General features: G+C 34.8%; 1 protein-coding gene and 1 pseudogene across 1 annotated transcript; both read right to left on the bottom strand.

Moving 5' to 3' along the window:
- Positions 1–151: 151 nt before the first annotated feature.
- Positions 152–2,877, bottom strand: LOC114420893 (annotated as a pseudogene).
- A 1,036-nt stretch (positions 2,878–3,913) lies between these two features.
- Positions 3,914–24,932, bottom strand: LOC114421672. The gene is made up of 13 exons (XM_028387725.1): positions 24,395–24,932; positions 23,616–23,956; positions 22,186–23,050; positions 21,483–21,587; positions 20,390–20,564; positions 17,840–19,614; positions 17,165–17,377; positions 13,363–15,621; positions 12,530–12,645; positions 10,336–10,729; positions 9,949–10,266; positions 7,930–8,187; positions 3,914–5,587 (listed from the first exon to the last, which is right to left on the bottom strand). The coding sequence occupies exons 1-13, from the start codon at positions 24,818–24,820 to the stop codon at positions 4,475–4,477; spliced, it is 8,358 nt and encodes a 2,785-aa protein (XP_028243526.1). The 5' UTR covers positions 24,821–24,932; the 3' UTR covers positions 3,914–4,474.
- Positions 24,933–26,093: the final 1,161 nt, after the last annotated feature.

The following is a 26,093-nucleotide window of genomic DNA, read 5'->3' on the forward strand; positions in this document are numbered from 1 at the left end:
ACCTTATTTTTCTTATGAAAAAGTGTTACGTAGACAAATTTACTATTGCAGTCTTGCAATGGGATAGTTTCTGTAATTCTCAACTTCATCATTTTGACACAACAGAACTTTACATAAACATCAAACTGAACTTAACAAAAATAAAGTTCCTAACAATACAACACAAGCAAACATAAAAAGAATATCTACATTATTTGTACAAGTGAAAAGAGTAAGTATGTTGTTTGGCTACTAGAATCGCCACCTACTATGATGTTTCTTTTACTTGTTGCTGCACTACCAAAACACACGCTCTGCTCTGAAAATCTGATGAAGCAAGCAAATCACCAATGACACCGAACTCTGAAAATTCACTCCAAGTTGTAAGCCCAACCGTCTGAGGTGAGTCTAACTCGTGTCTTCTCCCAACAATGAAATAGTGATGTTCATTTACTATTTTGCCGAAGAAGAAATGTCTCTGGTCCACCATTCACCATGACTTTTTGATAACTTACATTTCCCAAGTGTGGTTTCATAACATGTTTTAGTGCCTCCTTATCTTGTATATACTCCACGTCTGGTGTTTGTTCCTTAGGAACTAGGTGGTACACAACCAAGTTGACCCTTGGATTCCTTGTAACTCGTTTGGCTAAGCACAAAGCCTCTCGGTCATCGTTTCCACCCAGAAAAATCATTGCTACCTGAATGAATGAGTCACAATGAATGGCAGAACGACCAACAAGGATTCCAACTGAGCATGGAGCTATTTCTAAAAGCTTACAATTTAAAGCCCTCGCATTCTTGTAATCAGATTCTATGGCACCATCACCAGACCATCTTAGATGGAATGGAAGAATTATAATGGATGCCACTTTGTCCAATGCTAAATGACAAACATCCTCATGCATCAGGGAGGGTGGAGATATGGCTGTGTAAACGTGTGCAGTTACTGCACCCATGTTGTCATGTTCATAGAGGTCAAAAGCAAGAATGATATCATCTGAATAAGACTTGTGGTTACTTGATTAAATTGTTCTTTGAAGGCGATGGGAAATGAAAATGGGAGAGGCCCTGACAACTAGCTCAATTAGATGCATTGCATCCACAGTTGGGGTCTTCTGTTGTTGGACAACAAAGGTCAAGGCAATCTTTCACAGCAGATGCATGGTGTGTTTTATGAAGGCAAGCAACTACTCTCAGCTCCGAGTCTGGTTTTAAACTCGCTATGTTCCTTTTCGGGTACCCAGCGTATTTCCTTGATGGATCATAGATTAGTTTCACAGACCATTTCACTATGCTTGCAATGACCATTATGTTGATCATCATTACTCCATAAGTAGGACCACTAATAGTCTGCATGCACATATAAATGAAATTTTATATTGCATTACATATAGACAGTGATAAGACTTTAAACTGAAGATTATGGCTAGTTTTAGGATAAATTAAATTTTATCCTTTAATGCTTCACGCTTTCTCAACTTCTATTTTTTTTTTATCACTAAACCCTCTGTTTAACAAGAAGATATAAAGTGAGTTAAATGATTAAAGGAGAAGAGAAGAGGGAAAAGGTCGCCGGCAGGTTCGATCCCCTCTACTACAAAAAAACTAACATTTGCATACTAAAAAAAACTGATGTAGTTTAACAGAAATTATAAGTAACAAGAAAGACAACATTCTATATTTGTGTTAATATGAACAATTCTGCACAACAGAAAAAAAAGGCAAAATTTTAATAATTCAGCTACATGCAAGAATGGCATATGGATGAAATATGAGAAATTATCATCTCACATCTTTTTTTCCTAAACAACTTTTACATTGCATCCTACATTGCTACACGTGACAAATATTTTAAGTGACCTCACCTAGGTAGAGAAGAAGTAAAAGAAGTAATATCAAAATTTTAAATTGCAGTTCCAATTTCATTTCCATTTTATAATATTGTGAAAAATTGTGGACAAATGCAGCCGATGTGGCTACAATTGCAGCTACAAACACTCTAAAAATCAATGTTATAACTGAAATTACTGAAATTATGGTTGCAACTCGTTTTTTAAAACCTAGGGTAATAGTGAAGGAGTGTAAAGGGGAGTAAAAGTAAACATGGTGTTAAATTCTTAGGGTTCATAAAACACAGGTGCATGGCACTCATCTATCCAAGAGTTAAAAGAAAACATGTCAATTAGTTTAGTCAAAAAATTTGGCCACCTAATATTATATATATGCGTGTGCTATAACTACCTACTATTTATTATGATCTATCATATCACTTGTGTCATATATGGTGGATTGGTTTTAGGCCATGATGCGCAGACCATAAGGAAAATCCTTTTAAATTAGTTTGTTCTATATTTTTATGAGAAACATTAATTAACAATGTAAAAAAAAAAAAAAAACTTCGTACCCCATTGCCCAGAGGCTCTTCGCTATGCGAAGGTATGGGGGAGGGATGTTGTACGCAGCCTTACCCTTGCATAAGACGTTGTTTCCGGATTCGAACCCATGACCAACAAGTCACCAAGACACAACTTTACCGCTGCACCAGGGCTCGCCCTCATTAATTAACAATGTGAACAAGGAAATTTTAATTTATATAGGCTCTGGCTCAAACATAAAAATATGTAAAAGAATAATACTTACTATCATTTGTGGAATAAATTGAGGGAAGTCAAAGCTCTTTAAGAGGAATTGGCAGATTTGGGTGATAGAAAAAATTACAAGCACCTGCAACTCAAACAATGGGAGTGAAGATTTCAATGGAGTCCGGCCATTAAGTTGGCCACCCCATAAGCCATCTGAAACAATATTGGGTGGAACAACAATGCACACATTATAGGTTAAAAATTTGATTTTATCAACTGACAAGAATAGAGTCTCATTTGCACTTAAATTCATATTTGTTAACAATGTTAATTTTTTATATATATGAAAATAAGGGATTTACAATAACTAATACACCTTTGTCCAATCAACTGAGTTAGACTCATTTGACCATAATGTGAAGCTACTAAAGAGAGAAATGAGAATAAAATTCAATAAGAGATAGTTATAGGAAGATCGCTCAATAGCTAGTTGTATTGGCATCATAACTTCTGTCACCAACTTTTGCCTTTTTGTTAACATGTTAGAGATTGTGAGCATATGCTTCGATGTTGCAATGCAATAGAAAACATAACAACTAAGTTTTATGTTCGACCACGAGGGAATAACAGCATTCAATCCCATAAATAATCTTTTGAGGTTGTATAGCTATTTTCTATTTTCAACCATAACAGTATATATTTATCCAAGTACAGACTTTTTTCTATTTTCAACCATATACTATTATTAGATATCTTGTAGTTACAACCTACAGCTACCTTTTAAAAAAAAATTAAAATGTTACTACTACTGTTTTATGTCTTAATAAAAAGAAGAGATATGGAACGCCTTTTTGCATGTATACCAAAATTAATCATCTTGCATGAATTCTCTGTTGTGATTTTTTTCATATTTAAAAATATTAGAAAAAAGGCGTTTCATGACTAAAGTAGAAATTTAACTATAGATCATGATCCATGACAAATTAACAATTGGAAAACTAACTACTTAAGAATGAACAAATCTCGTGTTTAGTTACTACACTTAGTATACTATATTTTTATTTTTACCTCAAGAAAACTTAAAATAAAAAATAACTATAACGGTGTCATAATTTTATAAAAAGGAATGCATATTCCTGTAGTACTGATCTTTTTCCCCCCAACATAACCAATTTTTTTTACGGTATATAACTTTCCCCTTTGCACAGATGTCACAAATTTCTATATTGGATTATATGTAGTACAAAAGATAAGAGGTGTATGGATTTTTATGATTAATGAACTTACGAAATAGAAAAGTACAATTTGATGATAACTTTGAATGAAGAAAAAAGGTAAAGATAAGAAGAGAAAAACAAAATTGCCACTACAATATTTAGATCCGAACTAAAAAAAATTAGAAATAAAGAAATCAAAATACTACAAGTAAATGGATAACCGCGTAATAAGTCTTAATAGATAGTGGAACATAACCGCGTAGACAAGTTTGTATTTACATGCTCAGATGTGGACCTTAAGCTTCGCCCAATTAAACGAAAAATATGTTACACGCAAATGTTGCAGCCATAAACACTAGAGATATACACATACAAAAAGCTGAAACTGACAGGAACTACTTTCAAGAAGACCTGAATGAAACTGAATCTCCATGAATAAGAGAAGGCAGAAAAAATCTGCTTATTGTATTCTCACACTATTTGCATCAGGTATCTTCCATGCAAAAGAAGAAACAAATCCATGTAGCAGCAAAATGTTGTGTACAACAACTCACGTGATCAACATATCTTGCATTAAGTGATATCCAATTGGATTTCTATGGCATGCCATGATGCCAAAAGATAGCTTTTTGCAAATCATAATATGGGCTTCACTAAGTCTATCCACCCAACATAGTAAAACAAGAACAGAAGCTATGAGACAACAGAGAACTGCTTCTGTTGTCTTCGCATCATAACAGCCAATTGCAGCTCACCTCGCTGGCATAACTTCACTGGATCTTTGAATATCGTGACCCTTGCAACATTATTTCCCATTATAGCGACAAATGCAATGCTAAAAGATTGGCCTCTTTCATTTGCAAACTGCCACTCTCTCGCTGATATGTTGAACCAGTCTTTTCTTGGAGATCTGGTTGCTTTAACTTCTATGAATTCTTGGCTGTTATCCTCCCCAATGACTAAATCATATGGAAGTCCAGTTTCATTATCTTTATTAACCCACCTTACTGCAGTATTGCCAACTTTATCGACAAAGTATTTGCATGCAAGAAATTCACCTAATCTGCCAGTTTCCTTTGCTTGTGCAGCATCAAATGTACCAGTTTGTAATTGATCTCTCTTGCCAAAAGCTGGTGAACTGAAATGAGCTTCATCCAGAGATTCATCCAAACTAACAGGATCAGAATCAGCATGGATACTAAAAGCAGTGGGATCAAAATCATGACAAGATTGATCTTCAAAGTTATCATTTTCATGCAACACTAGTGCCACTGAACTTGCTGGTGGATCTTCTTTGAAGGTCCAGTCAACAGTAACTGATCCTTGTTCAGCACAAACTGGTGGAGAAATTATGCTTGCTGAATTGTCATCCTTCTTCATTTCAGAAAAGCTGCTAATCTGGGAAGGTTTGGTCTTGAAACCATTGGCCTGGGCATACCTGAAATCTGGTGCAGTTTTCCAACCAGCAGGTGGCCAGTTGGGGCATACTCCGGGCTTCCTTCTAGGAAAGATCTGTTCATTTGTTGATGGGACATGATCTGAAGGGTTCAACTTATCAGCCTCTACAATTGATGACACGGAAGATAATGTCCAAACAGATTCTTCATCTGGAAGTTTTGGTACTTTTTGGCTATTCAAAATGAAAAATTCTATTTGCTCCTCAGAGGAACCAGATTCTGTCATGGTTGTTATCATATGAAGGAAATTTGCCAAGTGCAATTCAGAAGTCCCATTTAGTAACAAACTAGAAAGCTCCATAAACAAGGAATGATAATCTGATTCTTTAATGGTGTACAAAATGTTTCCCTGTAAGAAACAACACACATACAAACACATAATATAAATAAAGGTTCAGAAGAAAAACGTTATTGCAATAACTAAACTGTAATGTGTTTGTGCTTCAGATAGACTTATAGAGCAATTGCTTGATCTGTGCAAATAAATCATCAATGCTCTCAACGATATTCTAATGGAGCAGTACTGATATCCTAAAAATCTCTTGAATTGATGATGAATTGAGAATCAAGGTTGCATTTAGCTCACTAAGATTGTCAATGAGATTTTTAGATCTAAGAAAATGCCAGATGAGTGGAGGAAGAATACTTTGGTCCCAATTTTTAAGAACAAATGAGATATCCAGAAGTGCGCTAACTACAAAGGTATAAAACTTATGAGTCACACTATGAAGCTATGGGAAAAGGTGATTGAGCATAGATTAAGAGAAGAAACAAGGATTGCAGAGAACCAATTTCGTTTTATGCCAAGAAGGTCTACAACAGAAGCCATTTATTTTTAACAGAAGTTGATGAGAAGTACAAAAGTAAAGAAAGAGACTTACATATAGTTTTCATTGACTTGAGAAAAGCTTATGACCGGATAACAAGAGAAATGTTATGGAAGACTTTGGACAATAAAAGTGTGCACATGGTTTATATACAGACTACACAAGACATACTAGTGCGAGAACTCCAAGTGGTGAAACTAAGGACTTCCTATTAGGATAGGGTTACATCAAGGCTCAACTCTAAGTCCTTGTTTAATCTAATCTTGGACGTTCTTATCAAGGACACACAAAAGATAATTCCTAATTGCATGCTTTTTGCTGATTTTTTTTTTTTTATCAGCAAAAATAGACAATTATATTAATAAAGTACCAGCGGTACTATGAGATACGTAAAGAGGGAACAGATTTTTGGTTCCTATGTAGACTTAATGTAGTCTTGCAAGGAACCAATTTCTGGATACAACTCGTACACTAATTCTATTATCAAACTGTCTTTACACCCTGAACTATGTTTTAAAGCCAACTGTGAGAACCATGCTTTTTGCTGATGATAGTCTTGATTGAAGAATCAAGGGAAGTAGTTAACAGTGTTAGAAAAGCCACCTAAATTATGGTCACCTCTAGATAGAGGGGTGTGCTGAAAGCCCCACATAATGGGTAGCTGTGGGCAAAAGGGGACATGATGAAGTTCCAAATCAACTAAAGATAGTGTCGAGATAAACTATATAAGTGGGGAACAATTCTCACCTTACAAGCTGATTTTGTAGGGTTGATTTAGGCTCATAACTCACTTTCTAACAAACGGTAAGCTTGAGCTCTGGAGGCAGACTTTGGAACACAGAATTTTTGCTTGAGTAGGAGAAAGACAGAGTATATTCGTTGCAATATTAACAAGAGACCAGAGGATTTTGGCTCCGAAACGAAGTTGGGAGATGTCATGCCACAGGTTTCTAATTTTAAATAGAGTATTTGGTATCAATCATACAAGATGATAGAGAAATTCAGGAGGATGTTACACATAGGATACAAGTGGGATGACTTAAATGGAGAAAATCATCGAGGATTATTCATGATCACAGAGTACCTACTAAATTCAAAGGCATGTTTTATCGAACAACTATACGTCTAGCTATACTATATGGTAGTGAATGTTGGGCTTTAAAGGGACAATAGGAGACAACAGTGGGAGTAGCATAAATGAGAATATTAAGTTGGGTGTGTGATCATACAAGAAAGGATAGAATGCATGATGACTATATACAAGAAAAATATGGTGTAGGACCCAATTAGGAAAAGATGACAGAAAACTGGTTATGGTGATTTAGGCATATACAAAGAAGGCCACAAGAGGAGGTGCCCGTTAGAAGAATAGATTGCATGGTTGTTAGTCTGGTAAAAAGGAGTCGTGGGAGACCAAAAAGGAGGTTGGAGGAAATCATCAAGGGGAATCTTAGGCTAAACAATATTTCTAAAACCTTGGTTTTTAACCGTGTCGAATGGCATCAAGTGATCCATGTAGCTGACCTAACTTAGTAGGATAAAGCTTTGTTGTTGTTGAATTGAGAATCAAATTGTGCACAGTAAGTGTCACACAAAAAAAATCCAAAAGAGGATGGAACTTTTCAGATTTTGAGTATTAAAGATGATTAAAAGTTTGAGGAAAATCTGATTCAAGCTTGTAATTAAAATATCTGGTCAAGGTGAAATAAAAATGGTCTTTCAAACTAATAGTTGCCAGATTCAATATTCTATATTTTAATCCAAGTGAACACTTCCATAAGGTTTGGTTCAGTTTCTATCAAGAACATACATCAAATAAAGGATGCACAGCTTTTAGATAAAAAGTTTATGAACTCCAACATACCTGCAAAAGACAACTACATTCGACTCGTTTTTTTGATACACTGCCACAGGTCTTTATAACATTCCTGTAGAACAGCTTCTCAACAACAATGACATTCAGATGGTTGAAAATATCAAAACCAGACTGCTTGAGTTTATCATATTTATCAATATGAAATTTATGAATGTAGCGCTGGGCATATGGCAGAGTCCAGTTTACCAATGACTTTTTCAAACTACAATCAGCAAGACCATAATATATTGGTTCCCGAGTTACCACCTGCACAAAGTCATAATGCATTAATGTAAATTCAAAATTAAATGAATATCAGGTTTAAATAAATTTTATCTATATTACAGAAGAAAACTGAATATTCTTGGAATTTGGCCTAACTCAACACAAAAAAACTAGCTTGTAAGGTGAGGGTTTCCCCCCGCTTATATACTTTAATTTGGTCATATTACTAGTCAATGTGGCATCTCCAACAAATATTATCTTTGAGTCCAGGGGGATAATTTTGAAATTTATTCCATCAGATGAAAATAAAATCTACCTATATACTCATAATAATCTTTTTAACATCACCCATTGATTGGGGAAACTCTGAGGGTAAAATGCAGAGTAATAGTGGGAAATAGATGGTTGAAGTTGTGATTAAAGGCGTTGGAGATCCCGCATCGACTAGCGATATAGCCAAATTAGTGTGTGTATAAGTTTTTTTTTGGGGGGGGGGGGGGGGACAATCATCACCTTACAAGTCGGTTTTGTAAGGTTGAGTTAGGCCCATAACCCACTTTCTAAGAAAAGGCATGTCTCTGTGTAACAAACAATGAAGTGCAGGCCCAAATCCCCACTGTTTTGTGCACCAGTGTAAAACAATAAAAAATACCCTTGCTTCTCAATTGAAACCCAATGTTGTGGCAATGGAGATGGCTAAAGGGTGGTGATGGTTGGGTCAACTGGAACAAACAAACTAGTAACAATCTTTAGTTTCTCTTCTCATACTACCCTGTCTCTACCCACCCTCCAAGCTGAATAAAGATAGAACTTAACAGGATGGACAATGATCAGCTGGTAAAATGGAAGGACTAGAATCCCAAAGGACGAACAAAATTTGGCTTACTATCATAGAATTCGGATTGGAGAGGTAAAAGAAGCCCTTAAGAGGATGGATAATGGTAAAGATGTTAGTCCAAATGATTTTTCTGTTAGTTTGGAAGTGTGTAGGAGACGAAAGTATCATTTGACTCACATAGAATTCGGATTGGAGAGGTATAAGAAGCCCTTAAGAGGACAGATAATGGTAAAGATGTTAGTCCAAATGAAATGATTTTTCTATTAAAGTTTGGAAGTGTGTAGGAGAATAAGGTATCATATTTGCCTCACTAGGATGCTTAATGACATTTTGAGATCTAAGAAAATGTCGTAAATGGAGGACAAACACTTATTCCTTCCTATCTTTAAGAACAAGAGAGATTCTGAATTGTGTAAAGTACATTAGTATAAAACTTATGAGCCACACTATGAAAGTAGGGGGGAAAAGGTGATTGAGCAAAAATTAAGAGAAAATATGAGGATTGGGGAAAATCAATTTGGTTTTATGCTAGAAAGGTTTACAACAAAAGTCATTTATCTTTTATGGGAAATGATGAGCAAAGAGCCTTGGAGAAAACATTATTATATGATTTCATTGACTTGGAGAAAACATATGATCAAATACCAAAAGTGTTGTGGAAGACCTGGGAAAAGAAAGCTATACACGCAGCTTATATTCAAACTATGGTTGTAATTAACCGCTGTATACACGCCCAAGCCACTCCAAGATAATTCCCAGTGTTAAAGGAAAAATGCAAATCATCATGCATTCAAGCACAAAAAAAATCACAGAAAATTTAGGACTGAAATAGAAAATCTGGAACTGGGCATACATGTATATCAGTTATATGTATTAGTGTGAACACCATAATTTAAGAAGTGCCAAGACTACAAGAATAATATAACAGAGAAAAACGAGTAGCACAGGAGAAAAAGTGATCATACCTCTGAGATAGCTGGAATACCTAAGTTTTTCATGAGGATGGAAATTTTTTCTTGCCCCATTTCCTTATCATCCTCAACCAGTTCACCGAAATAGAGAAAGTCGAGGTTGTCTGAATGTTTAAATTCCTTTTTCAACTTCTTATCATCGCACCAGCAGACAAGACCAAAGGAAGGATGCAACGAAACCCACTTATCTTGCACAGTGGGAAGCACTGGAAATTCCAATTTTGAAAGACATTCTTTGAGATATGTGACATCCTCAACACTCAGCAAACCAGATTTTAGTCCATCTGCCCACTTGAGGAAAACTTGCAAAATCTGGAGAAAGAGCACAGGGTAAGATTTCAGGTAAAAGAAATCACTTATTATTTATAGCTCAGAACTTACTTTATCTGCTGCTTGTGAAGGCAAAGTAACAGTTGATAACTGCAACATAATTTGAATATAGCTGCATAGAGGAGGTGCCTCTTGTACTTGACATTCATCAACAAAGAAACCACGAAGACTAGGGTAAATATTGCATAATGACTTGTTTATAGGGGAAGAAGATGAGCCACATTGAGGATGGAACTCCTTCATTTTCTGAATAGAACCAGTTGAATCATGCCAATAGACTTCATTGGGAGACACAAACGTCCCACATGCAGCATCATCATGATCATAGACAGATGAGTATGGGATAAATATAAAAGGTCCAGACATCAAACCTTCCATAGTTTTCTTCTTTGAAGATGCCATTTCATTCCAAATGAATGCATACAATTTGGTCATTTGTGTTATGCTGGTGAAATCAATACATATTATTTGTGAGTAAACTTGTTAATTTAAAAATGTTAAAAAGAAAACGAAAGAAGCACTGATAGTCAATGCATAGGCAGGTACTAATATCTGTGTATTTACTATTTAGCCACTCTCTTTTTTCCCCTTCCTACCTACCATCTATTGGCAGAAAAAACTCCTACAAAAATAACAATAAAATCATCACAAGTCCAAACATCTATTGGCACTGAACCTGTCACATCCTTTCTTTTCTCTTGTATCTAATCACATTATTAATATAAGTGGATGCCAAGCAATACAAGAAACTTGAGCGCTCTTCCACTTAAGTTTTCTCTCTCAAGTAGAGAAAAAACGAAATCATGAGTTATTGATGTAATTGGGAACATAGTCCTATATTATAATTTCTGGCCCTCTTACAATGTATGAAGACTAGAACCCCTTCAGAGTTTGGATTGGATTGATCAATGTTACCAACAACAGTAATTTCCAAGCTTTATTTTAGGTCACATAATGAAACTTCATCCAACTCTTTATTAGTCTTCGTTTGTATAAGACTCCAAGGACAGGCTGAATGTTACAAGAACACAAAATAAGGAATGTAAGGGGTAATAAAATGGATGTGAAATTGCTATTGTAATCCAGTTTTTGTTATTGAAAAAGATAATAAAGACTCATCTAATGTGATTGGTCATGAAACGAAGGCTAACAAAAGTTTTGATGACAAAAGCTATTCAAATCGAGGATAGTGTGATTTAAAAGAGGTAAGAAAAGGTCTTTATCTATATTGGGAAAACCCTAAATCCCACATCGGCTAGAGATAGTGCCAAAATATAGTATATAAGTGGGAGCAACCCTCACCAATGAACTAGCTTTTTTGGGGTTGAGTTAGGCCAAAATCCACATTCTAAGAATCTAAATACCATAAAGCATAATGACATTCATTTATCTGTGTAGTCAACCAAATAAGATTGGTTGTGGTTGTTTATGCTAATAGCATTTCTGGGTCAAGTGGCATTAATTCACACTGTAACCAAATAATAGAAACATTAGAGAATGGCCCATATTTTTTAATACAAAAAGTGAATAAAAATGAATTATTTGGGATTATGTTTTATGAAACTTAATATGCATCTTGTGCTAGCACATCTATCTATGCATTTTCTGGTGTTCAGTTATATTTTCTTTATTTTCTGTTCCTGATCTGCTTTTACAGACCAAAAGGCTATAGGTGAGGCATTTTGATGGCACTGGTTGTGATATCCCTGTTTTAGGCTATTTAAATCTGTACTTCAGAAAAGTATGACAAATTATTCTTTTTTCTTCCTCTGTAATTCTCTGGTGCCTGTAATGTTAATCTTATAATAATTATATGTTTGTAATGTTAAATCTGGTGGTTGTGTCCAATTAATTTAAAATTTATCTCTCACCTCACACGTATCTGTCTTCCATGTCATATCTACCTGTGTTTGTATTGTTAAACTTATAATAATTATATGTTTGTAATGTTAAATCTGGTGGTTGTGTCCAATTAATTTAAAATTTATCTCTCACCTCACATGTATCTGTCTTCCATGTCATATCTACCTATGTTTGTAATGTTAATCTTATAATAATTATATGTTTGTAATGTTAAATCTGGTTCTGGTGGTTGTGTCCAATTAATTTAAAATTTATCTCTCACCTCACATGTATCTGTCTTCGATGTCATATCTACTTGTGCTTCCTAGATGAAAAGTGTGGCAGTTACTAAAATCACTGAAGTTAAACTTTGGATGTAAAAGCTGAAAAGGGACATGCATACCTCGCCTTGAATGGAGTCTTTGATGATTTTCTCCAGGCTTTAAGAACATCAAAAATGTCATCGAGAGTAACTCTAGTCTTAAACCCAAAATCTTTTACCAATCTTTCACTTTTCACCTGATTGAACACAAAACATAATTAGTATCAGGTTCCACAATCACTTTTGTTTTTCCAGCCAATAATGTCACATTATTCAAAATCCAAATACACACTGATGTCACACAGGTACCAGTAGCACAGGTACCAGAACCACATGGAAACATCAATAAACGCTAAAACTTCTTTCAAATATTCAAATTTTGAAATTTAATAAATCGAACATTAAGAAGATACACAAATGATATGCCTCATATACAATCCTAACTCTAGCAGGGCAAGCAATCCAAACATGAAACACAACCAAAATAAAAACTAGGAAATAAAATTCTAATACAACATAAATATAACATAACAAAAGACCCCGGTAAATAAACCATGCTGATAATTAATCTATAATTCCCCAATTACAAACCCTATTTCCCAACTTACAATTACTTAATAAACTTAAAAACAATCACTAACATCACCCACTCATGCTGAATATAGAGAAAGTACATGAGAGAAAACAAAGTTTTATTAATACTGAATACACTTGGTTATGATCTGTTACAATAGAATATGTATACACAAGCTGAATCAAATAAATGTAACAGCCAGCCTAAAACCTAACAGAAATAACAGACTGACAGCTGTTACACACTAACACAGACCAACTGAAGAAAGATGCATGCTAGGTGAATTGGAACAGAAAAATTCTACAATCTCTCACTGAAACAAATGTACCAAAAAACTAACCTTTGGAACAGCATATGGTGCAAAATCTCCAAGGAGCATCCGGACTGTTTCACAATCATAAAACAAATCTTTAGGATAGTGTAGCTCATCATCCATGGTTGAAACCACCCACTGGATATCACACAGGCTGCATATAAAAGTAGACTTAAAGGGATGGCCATCTCCAACAGATTTAAGATAGAAATAACCCGTAGTTTTATTACTATAACAAACATCCCATAATGTATCAAGAACCTCCAAGAGATATTTACAATTTTCTAGATTGCCACTTTTAGACAATAAGGATACTAATTGCACAATTTCAGAGGATTCCCAATCTTTGACTATTGACTCAGCAGATATTAGACCCCTATCCCACATCATCTGCTTAAATGTGACATCACATATATCGACAACACTCTTATCCACCTGAACTACTTGAGCAAAATCTGTGATGCCAAATTTCTCAAAAAAATCCCTCCACTTAATCAGTGCAGATGAAACTGATTCATTTACTGGGTGGCTTAAATAGCTTATGTCAACCTCATGCCACCTCATACTCACACTATCAGCCAACATTTTTGGAGTGACAGGATTCCCAAATCCAGTACAGAAATGAATTGGTATCTCAGCAGGACACTTGAAACCATAATTTGTCAATAACAAAGATTTACATCTAAACTCGGATATTATATGCTCCCTTTCAATAAAACAATCAGAACAGCTCGAGTTCAGGTGTAGCATTACAAAACATACATATTCAATCATCAGCACTCTGTTTTTGTTTGCCATTGTTTCATCAGACAATGCAGGTAAAATATGCAGCTTCACAACATCATGTACAGACAACTGTTGAACACCAATACTCTGAAGTAACCGGGTAACATTGTCCAAAAATGTCACATTCAAGCTCGGAGTACCAGAAGATGCAGAAAAAAGGAAAGGACTTACAGTCCTTAGTTTAGCACATATATTAGGGAAAGCTTCAATTTTATGCTCACCATCAAATCCTGTGTTTAAATGATTGAAATGCAACCATATAGTGCCTTCATCCACTGAGCTGTATGTACCATCTGAAAGTGGAATAAATGGCATTTTTTGAAGATTTTTCTGAACATCTTTCATTTCAAAATTGATTGGCACAGAGCCAGACGAATTGAACATTGTTACAGAAAGAATATTTAGACAAGAAGCTAACCAACTCATATCCATCGATATCAGACCACTCTTCGTATGGCATAAAGATGACAGTACTCGAACAAGAATGTTAGGCCCAAACTCCTCAATGCCTAGTGCCCTTGCTAGTTCATCAGACAATACTATATTTCTATCCAGGTATATAAGCCCAAGGTGTTCAAGAAGCATGTTGTCAGGAATAAGATTACGCACCTGCTCTGTCCAACCTCTCAATACCTTGCATGGTGGGGCCCATTCATTATTGTCACCGTCCACAAGTAAGCAATTCATCATACGTAATTTAGAAATAATCAAGCGAGGAAGACTGGAGAAAAAACCATGCACTTCCCCAACTAAAGGAACAAAACTCATGAAAGCAGACAGTCCCTTTCCAGGCTCACTCCTAAAACAGGGAAGTTCACAAAACTCTCTCTGTGCTCTGACAAACAAATTAGGATACTCTGACAATAACCACTGGTTCCATGGACTATCTCCATCAACTTCCTCTCTAGATGAAGGAAGAACAAAATCACCTTGAAGAATAAACTTCAGGCCATATGTTCTTAAAGGAAGAAATGCAAAAACTGGCTGCTGATCTGAACATGGAATGTAACCATTATCTGATTCCTGCAGAGTAAACGCCATAGAAATTTCAGTTGTCTGCACATCAAAGCGAATGGAATTTGTTTGCAACTTCTGAGATACTACAAACCACACTATTTTCTCTTTCCCATGAGAAACCTTAATGATACCATCTCCTGAAATTTCTTTTTTCATAACAGTAAGTGTATCATTAAGCAAGTTTCTTAACTTGATACACTTGAGGCGGTGAAGAAATAGTAACAGTGAAGGATGAAGATCTGAAAACATAGACAAAACACTATTCATGGCCATTCCTTCTGATAGATGAGATCTGAATGGAAGCAGAATGCATGTGTTCCAGGGATTATCGTCACACAATTCAGTATCAGTAGATGCCATCCTCCTGAGCACCCCAATGTCACAAGGAGGTACTACTGTGGGCAAAACAAAACCAATCTGGCCTTCACTAATGTCAAATTTAACATGAAAACCATTGGAATGAATTTCTGGAGCATCTGTGACCTGCAGTGGGAACAAGCAAGGTTAGTGAAACTCATTAGAAAAAAATGGAGAAAAATGTTTGTAGTGATAATTCCATATAGACACTATGTGTAATCACAAAAGTGCAACAAATAGATAAATTTATATTATTTTGTCTATTTTAAGTAATGTAGAAAATAAAATTATAAATGCATATCATAATTCTAACTTGTCCTAACTGAATCAAATGGCATTGTGTGATCCATCTAGCTGACTTCACCTAGTAGGAAAAAGGATTTTGTTGCTGTAACATGTTTGTTATCATAATTCTAACTTGCACAATATATATAACTATTTAAAATTTACCTATTATGAGGAAATGCTCAATAAGAAAACATTAGGAAAAGTCAGTTTTTAATTTGATCATCAACAGATTAAAATTTATTCGCAAGTATCATTTTGCTATAAATGCAACAGCAACACCTGTCTTGTTTTGGTGAACAGGCTGATGATATATGTATTGTACATGTATGTTTGCATGTGCATACTAAATACTTACATAACTTGACACATTCAATAGTAAACTACAAAAAATGGAACCTTGATTAAACAGACAGTCAAAGCAAGAAATTATTTTCACATTAAGTGTTATAATTAGAAAAATATAGTAACAAAAGATGGCAATATATCTTATTGCATTTGTATATCAATTTTATAATGCAGTAAATCATATACCCAGTACACAATTTCTAAAGTATTGTTCACATCATCTTAGCCTGAATGAAGTATGACGTTTCTTACACATGATTTACATTTTAGCAAACAATGCACTGAAGGAAAAGCAATGAATCAAGTACAGCTTGCAAAATCCGACAGAGGGACAAATACAAACAAAACCAGAGAACCATCAGATACTCAGATTAACAGTAGCAAAATACAGCAAAGAAAAAGCATGAAGATGACAGAAAAGCAAAAAACAAATGAAAAATTACAAAAATAAACGCAGCTAATCTAGAACCAATAAGATATAACTCAGGAACAGTATTAGATGTGATAAACTCAGCATTCAAATCTGGAAAAAGCTAATTGTATTTTTATTCCCTCAACAACTTTTTATTTGTTTAGTCCCTAATTTTTTAATTGTTACAATCATGTCCTTCATTCAATTTACATTTAAATTAAACCCTCAACTCAATTTTTTTACTCAAAAAAGTAGAGGTTTAGGATGGATTTGAGATAAAAAAAATGTTTTGAAAGGTTTAGAAATAGAAAATCTGATCAAATTTGAAAATAAAAATGGTGTGAGGTTAAGGTTTCAAAGAACAAAATCTTAAGCAGAAGATGGTTTAAAATGATTTAATGGATTCATTCAAGGAAAAATTTAGAACAACAATAAGAATTTGAGAGTCTTAGGTAGAGGAAACTGATGGAGGGACTTGATTGCAACTAAAAGAATTGAAGGACTACATTGTAACAATAAAAATTCAGGAAAAACAATATTGGGGGACCAAAATCGAAGTTGGACCTTTGGATAAACTAATGATATTTTAAAGAGAACCTAAAGAAAAATGTTTCTTCAACATACTCGGAACACAGACTTGAAACCAATGCCTTTCTTCCCTATGTATCCAGCAGTAGATCCTTTCTTTGTTGAATTTCCAACATCACAAAGTGCTCTCATATTTTGAGCTGAGAAACCTCGCTCATTATTCAATACAACAATACCAGAATCTCGAAGAATAAATGTAAGAGTTGGTTCCACATTCTCTGGATAATTATTGTCATCTGCATTTTGAACCTGAATCAAAAGAAAAAATTATCAGGCACATGCTCTCAGAGCTACCAACAGTTTTACTAAGTACCAACAGGATAGAGAAATTATCCAATATAAGAATGGATGTTAAATGTAAATGATTTATTACTATCATCTGCACATAAACAGTGAAAAATGATACTGAATTCCTCTAGAATGAACAATCTATCAATGGTGTGGATATGATGTTGTCAATACTCCAAAAACTAAAATTGAAACAGATATGGGAAAAATTCTCAGCACATTATCACTGCCTTAAATCTATATTAGATTTATCTCTTCTCGCCAAAATTCAACTTCTTAGCAAATGTTAAAAGTGAAACTCATATGTCTATCAGGTAATAATGTTTGAAGTTTAACATTACCATAGATTTTCAGTACATTTTATTTATGAACAATAATAAGGAAAAGGAATCACAAGATAAAATGTCAAAGGATTATCCTCACCAATTCAAGAATAAAATGAGAATCTTGAGAATATAGCTCTTGTGAAAGGCAATGCAGTGCTCTACCTAACCGAGCATGTTGCTTCTTCAACATGCAACTATCAATATCAGAAAGACTTGAATCTAGGCCAAATTCATCTCGCCTAATAGATTCAATAAGCCGAGAAGCATCCATATCTTCGACATGTTGAAATGAATTTCCCAGACAGCAAGTGTTAGATTCATCATTAGATTTTTCTGGATCAACTGTTTCAATGATTTCTGTACACCCTTCAATAAGTCGATGGGGTACAAGAGATGTAACCATATTTGCTTCAGGTATAGGAGACTTATCCAAGGTAACTTGGTCAAGCTTCAGACTTGTGTTTATATCAGTTGTGGCATCTTTTAAGCATGAAACACGAGCACAATGAATGTCAGAAGAGTTGTTTGAAATAAGTGCATGGTAATCATTAATCCACTCAGAAATACCCAGAGATAACCCTATTTCATGAAGCATGAGACGTTGCTCCATATTGCTGCATTCACATAAAATAGTTGAAGCGGCATCCTTGAAAACAGATTGCATCCCAGAAAGCAACACATCAGAAGCAAAACTGTGAAATTCAGCCGGTAAGTTACCAAGACAATCAAGGACAAACCTTGACAGAATGGATGCTACCTTACTCACTTTATGCATGTGTTTGCTAAACACACTTCTCATTTTAGCAGTTGAAATTTCAGTTAAAAATTTTGTTTTACTTAATGCTTCCACAGACTGGTGGAGAGCATTCCCATCATTACTAACTTCAACATCTTCTACAGAGTTTCTGAACATAACTTCAAATGCATGGCAGGAATGGCATTTTAGAAGTGACAATGGAACATATTTTTCTCCCCCAACAAGTGAGATCAGAGACAGCAAATGCACTGCAGTTTGGAAAGAGGATCCTTGAACTGCAGCCTCCAGGAAAGAGTCCAAGGTAGCAGAATGATCTATCCGTATCACCTTTCCATCTCTGGTAACTAAGCAAAACAGTTCCTTGGTATTTACATCATTCAACAGCCACGATATAAATGGACCTAGGAAGGGTGCAAACCTAAGATCCCAATGAGACCACTTGCTCAAGTCAGACAACATTGGCGCCTTCAGCAAGACTTCAATTGCATTTTTTGCTATAACAGTTTCAGTGCTTTTTTTATGGCTCGTTTCAGACCTATCAGTGGGAATTTCTGACCAATTGTTATCTCTATCACTTGATGAGTCTCCATTATAGTTCTTTTCTATAATAGTAGCAGAAAATACAACACATTTTGAAGTCACGCTAGATGTATGCCCCTTAACAGTATCCAGCAGATCCACAAGAGAGCCATTTTCCACAAGTTCAAAATTAATTGAAGGGAACTGCCTCATAAGCAGCATGGATATCATTTGCTTGGTTATTGTTTCATTCTCCCACAAACCACTTAGAGCCTGAGATACTAGAGCAATCAATTGATTTGAGGACATACAGGCCCTGAAAGAGGAATTTTCGCACGTGTCACCAACCAACAACTTCAGTAGTTCATGAGGTAACTGGTTAGGGTGCTTCTCAAGGAATGATAAGAAATCTCCATAACCAAGAGAATCGAATTTTTTCATACCAAACTGCTCAGCCACCCAATTTTCACAGCTGCAAAACTTCCTCCACAACATAATTCTATATTGCACTAGTGAGTCGTTACTATTTCTATTTATATCATTGCCATGGTCAAAATAAGTTCCAATTTTTCTGATGACATCATCAGAAGAAATACCTGTGACGTTCAAAAACAAAGTTTGCAATGTCAGCAACAATATAAAAGAGAACATATATAATGAGGAAAACTAAGAAAAAAAAATAACACAATAATGCTCAAATCCTTGGAATTTAAAAGAGAAGAAAAGAAATTTCTTAAGTGCTCATCAAATAGATTCTAAATCTGGAAGCACAGAAATAATATAGTGGCGGTTAGCATTGACATGGACTATTTGGAAGCACAGAAATAATATAGTTTTCTCCAATAACACTTTCAACGCAAATAAAATGATGGATGAGGCAAGTGTTTTTGCTATGGACTTGGCTGAAATATTTAGAGAAGGATTTCACCACTCATTATAATCAGTGGTCTTCAAATCTAAGATATGGATTTTGCCGTAGTTGACGATAGGAATGTAGGTCAAATATTTGTACTAGTCTCTTTATGCGGTTTACATTCTGGTTTGGATCAACCAATTGGCTGATTTGAACTACAGCAGAATTGTAATCTGAAACTTGTACCTATTAGTACCTCTGGTACTCATTTAATTCATACATATTATTTTGGATGATAAAAAAAAATAGATTCTAAATCATCAACATATAACTCTTAACATTAAAACTACTCAGCAGATTAAGCTGTATTAAGTTCCAATTGCAATATTTGTGAAACAGATTGACTAGTTAAAATTCTTTACAATCGAAACTGAAGTATAAAAGAAAAGATTGTAAATATTAGAAGATAACTACACAATAAGTCAGCCAAAGCTTGATTTAAAGGCAAATAGACTCACACTTTGTATTCTCTGTGTTATCCTTAGTTATGACCGGTACATTTTCCTGGCCTGGTCCAACGTCTATAGTATCGTATTCAGAACCCTTGGTCAGTGAGTTGCCCAATCCATTATCGATGATAGCTTGGAAGGTATCATAGATGTTGTTCCTCATTCCAGATTTGATAGATGAAACCTAAAGCATTGAAGAGTGAGAAATTTCAAAAGATGATGATATATCTTTAACAAAAAGCCTATAAGTAAAATACATCTGTTCTATAAGGATATCACATAATCAAGCAGAAAAGATCATATAGATCAACAAGATAATAATTGAACTATTTATACATAATATAACTATTAGCATGTAAAAAATGGAATGTGTTATGAATAATAAGTCCTAGCTAACCATGAAAAAAAAATCAACATGAAAGATCTTTTCAATCATCAATTGCAACTAGCTGTGAAATCCTAAAATCATCAAATACTTACAACCAAGAACACAACAACAAGCACTCAATGTGTTAGATATTACTCACAAAACCTCTTTCTCCTTCCAGATTTTCATATCTGTGGTCCAAGCTCAATGTGGCTGTGGTTGACATTTCCTTCAATTCTCACCCACCTTGAGCTTGTTGGGGGTGTGAGAATATACCTTTTCTCTTTGTAATATAGTATTCTGTCCGTAAGTTTATATAACAGCCGTCTTTTAACAGCTGTTAGTTACTGATAGTTACAACTTACAACTGTCAAATCATTATGATTCAGCACATGTAGCTATATTATATATTCTGTAAACTGGACTGAACTATGTGTGTTTTCATTTTTCACAAATCAATAATATCAGATTCACATTGACAAACAGTTTTCTCTCTAATAGGGTGTCAAACATGTTAATATTAGCTCACTAAGATGGGGATATATAGATGAAGCTGAAGCAACAAACCAAAACTAGTCATCTTTTAGCACTGTCAACTTAGTATATGTGAAAAGGAGATTAGAGCTAAATTCAAAATGTTAATTAAACTATAAAATTAACTAATTTGCCATAAAGTAAGTAAATTAAATTACATATGCAGAGATAATATGATGAAATGGATAAAAAGAAGCTTACAGCAGCATTCAGTAACCCAATGAAAGGATATGATGAGAACAAATTTTTGATTTTCCTCTTCTGGAAACGGTTTACTTTAGAGAATTGAAGCATCATCTCCAAAACCTACATTTGTGCGTTAGGAACAGAGTTACACATATCTAAAACAAGTACTCAAAAAGAGCTTCAAAATTGTTCCTAACTGAATATGTACATGAATGAAAATTCATAGAAGAGTATTTGTTTAAGCTAAAAGAAATTCATTAAACGAGAAAAAAAATACACAAATACAACATACAAGGATAAGCCATCATAAAGGGGAGAAGGGGGATAAAAGAGACGGAAAAAACGAGAAAAGCACATTGAACTCTCAGAATAGAAAATAAAAAAACTCCTAAAATATGAATGAATAACCTGGGCACATAAAAAAAGATTCAATAAAGCCTAACCAATGGTTATATTTTGTAAATTTCAATATTGCTAGTGGCTATTGATATTCAATACAAGAGAGAATAATAATTCACAAAAATGAAAAAGAAGAGAGACGTTCAAATCAATGGAGCACCATGTAAAATAAAACCCTCCAAATATATTTTTTAATAATTAGAGGGCAATTTAAGACCACAAAGACAAAATAAACCTATCTCCAGGGAGAGGTTGGGGAGAAGTATTGCTATAATAAGTACATTGCTATCATCTCATTTAAGTGATCTTAAACACCTACCTCGGCAACCTTGTGCTCCGAACATGCCATCTTCCAGGTTGTGACAAACATCTGCAAAGAATCATTAGAAATTGAAAGATCTTCATCAATATTGGTTGATACCTTGGTTTTGTTACCAGTATTGATTGGGGTTACAACTCCAAGTTTGTTTCTCTTACGCAACTTATAAGGAGCAGATCTTGTAGAAGTTGCATTTTCAAATTTTCTTTTTTTTCTAGGTTGCTCACTAAATCCTTTTTTAAGGTTGCTATTAACAAGGGAGTGCCCCGCCATATCACTCCTCACCCCAAGTCGAGCCTTCTCTTCAGTTGCAGATGGGTAAGGGCAACTACTCACTCGTTCTGAACTTCTAGTGAATTGTGATGATGGGTTTGACTGGCTACCCTTAATGATGTTATTACTTTGTTCATCTGTAGAAGAATCACTATCTTCATCTTCTGAGGCTGATGACATAAATCTTTTATGCTTTCCACAAAAAGACTTTTTTACAGGAGAAAAAGACTCAACACGCTGAGTAATGGCATTAAAACGTTCATCTAACTGTTTTTTCTGAGAGGAAGGAATAGTACGGTACCGGAACTTCCCATTTTTCAAAAATGACTCCAAGCATTTCTCGTATGCTGATTGCTCTGAATTGCTAGCTTCCTGTACAGCAGATTGCTCTGAATTTCTAGCTTCCTGTATGGCAGATTGCTCTGAATTTCTAGCTTCCCGTCGAGCAGATTGCCCTAACTTTCTAGCTTCCCGTCGAGCAGATTGCCCTAACTTTCTAGCTTCCCGTCGAGCAGATTGCCCTAACTTTCTAACTTCCCGCATGGCAGATTGCTCTGAATTTCTAGCTTCCCGTATGGCATATATATGCATTCTGCGAATATAAAATCAGTAATTTGGATAATAAAGCCTATCTAAATCCAAACAGATAACAAAGAACAAACACCCTGACAAGATAAAAGCAATTATTTCTATCCTCTATGAGTGTTTTAAGGTGTGGGAGGTGGATGTTGTGACCTAATATTAATATACATTGCCATAGTGAACTGTCCATGCACATCTTTTGTCTTCACAAACAAAATTTACATGTGAAAATTGCACTCAAATATCAATATGGAACATTGGAACAACTATATTTATCAAGCAAATAAATCCAGCAACAACAGGTTCCAACACTGATACTACATATATTAAGTTTTTATCCACCACATAAAATATCATCTAATATATAATCCATTGAGAAATTTTACTGGCTTACTAACTGCTCTCGTATATTTAGCAATAAGGCAAATCTCTTGTGTCATCAATTTCTGTGAAGAGAGTTAATCAAATCATTATCACATAAAAATCTTCAATCTATTACATTCACTTCCTCTTTCTAATACCACTTATAAACACGCCCTTCACCAAAAATATAAGAGAAACAAGAAATAACATACCCCAAGTTCTGAATCCGAATCCCAAGCCATTCCTTGCATTCAACCAATCGCTTGTTGGCAATAAAATCCAAAAACTGTTCAACCTTGATGAATTCATTACTTCTAGAAGCATCCAAAAACTCAATTAGCAACTGAATTATTTCCTCAGTGGTAATCTTATACACCTGGGTAACATCAGAGCGAAGCGAGAAATAATGAATAACCAAGGGGTGCCGCAAGAAAGGTCCCAACCCTAGCTCTTCAAAGTCATCGACACCCTCATTCTTGCATATTGCCACTTCCAAATCATACAATGAAGTGATCCTCTGGACCCCGACAAAGCAATGGACAAAAGCATTCACCTGCACGTCAACCAAAACACAATAACCCCCTTTCTTATGTAAAACTAAACCCACCAATATCATCCTTCAAGTATTATTCTCTCTCAACTTAAATAGTCCTAGAAGTATTGGAAATCATGTTCCTGTTTGGATATAAGCCACAAGTGCTGCTTTTGAGAGCCTTTCTACTGGAAATATAGAGCTTTTTCCAGTAGAGAAGCTCTCAAAAGCACTTCTAGCCTTGTATTCAAACAGGCTCTACAGTCTCCCAGATATTAAAAGAACCCTTCAAATTGGTTCTTAAAGTTTACTTAAATACATCAACTTAGGACGAAAGTGATGGATATTCAATATTTGATGGTTTATTCATTCATTATTCAATTCAATCACTAACATAATTAAATATTGAATAACCATCACTTTAGTCCTAAATGAGTGATATGATATGAAGATATATACCTTGCCTTCGGTCATCATAAGCCGATGAAGTGAGGGAACTTGCTGCATTTTGATGCCCAACGTGTTCCATGAATCCACCTGGAGCGTGAGGAGAGCGTTCTGGGAAACCGTCCACGCCGAGACGGAGTCGCCGGCGGCGAGAAGAGCGCGGCAGGCGTTGGCGATGGCGCGGTCGGCGTGTTCGATTGCGAGATTAGGGTTTGGAGGCGGAGGCGGAGGAGGGGATGGGTTCTGAGGAGGGAAAGGGCAAGAGGTGTTTGGGAATGAGAAAGACGGCGGCAGCGGTGGTTGGAAGAAGACGCTGTTGGGGTTCGGGACATTTGGGAGCGCCGGTTGTTGGAAGAAGTTGTTGTTAGGGTTTGCAGACTGCTGCGGCGGCGGCGGGTGTCGATAGCCGCCGCGGAACTGGAAAGGGTGGCCGTACATTCGCGGGAAAAATAAGAAGCGAAGGCGGCACAAGCAGACCACGCTAACTACACTACTAGTAGCAGTGAAGGAGAAACATCAGCATCATTACGGGGTTTTGTTTAGTACTAATGTAATTGTAAATTTTGTCATGGCGCGGTTCGGCTTTTCATAAATAAAAAATAAAAATAAAGTCCTCTTGAAACACAACTAAAAACACATGGAGATTTTTCTTCATGCACCCACCCTTTTTCTCGTACATCCAACAGATTTAAGAATTTTTTAAAATTATCCCTGATAATAAACAAATTTGTAATCCAAAAGAAATTTATGAATTTATGATATATAACAACATTAATTATTTTATAGCATAATTTAAAATTAATGGTCCATGTAAAACTTGAACCTATGATTTTTGTATTATTAACTCGATACCCTAATCAATTGAACTAGTAAGTCAATTATCATAATTTGGATTCACAATCCATTCGAGCCTTATGGAAGGGTGTTTTTGGAATTCCCCTCTCACAGCTGATTGTACAAGAAAAATCGTTGGATGCACAAAACAATTCTCAAACATGTGTTTCAACTTGGGTCGATTTTTTCAATAAAAAAAAGTTACTTGAACCCAACTAAAAAAAAGCATATATTATTTGATTTTGATCGATTTTCATTTAAAATAAAATATGAATCAAACCAAATTAATGTTTCATGATTTGATTTAGTTTGATTTTTTCAATTTTACTAAAATGTTATTTCATTAAAAAATTGTACTTTTTAAATTACATTAAAAAATTGTTAATAACAATTTATGAAACTTATTAATATGTTAAATCTTCTATAATAAAAATTTGTTAAATTTTTTATCAATTTTAAACCAAACATATTTTAAAGAAGTCATCTGAAAAAAAATATTATATATATATATATAACACTACGAATTACTGTGAAACTCAAATTATATACACTTAAAAACACAACATTAAAATAATATGTGTTGTGATTTTTTTTTTTGTTTCAAAAACACAAACCACAAATTGAGTTAATTTATTTGAGAAAAAATCATTCAAACAAATTAAAAAGAATCGATTTGGATTGATTTTTAGTTTTTATTAATATTTTTTTATTTTAGATCAATTGAAAATTTGAATACCTTTAACATTGAGGTGAGGTGAGATTTGGATAGTTTAACTTTGACTTATTTACTCATCCAGGTGGAGTGATTCAGAAAATTTTATTTTGTAAAAGTAATTAGATTAAATTAAGTTAGATCAGATTAAATTTTTTCCGTAAA

The sequence above is a fragment of the Glycine soja genome, chromosome 8, assembly GCF_004193775.1.
Source record: "Glycine soja cultivar W05 chromosome 8, ASM419377v2, whole genome shotgun sequence".
Lineage (NCBI taxonomy): Eukaryota > Viridiplantae > Streptophyta > Magnoliopsida > Fabales > Fabaceae > Glycine > Glycine soja.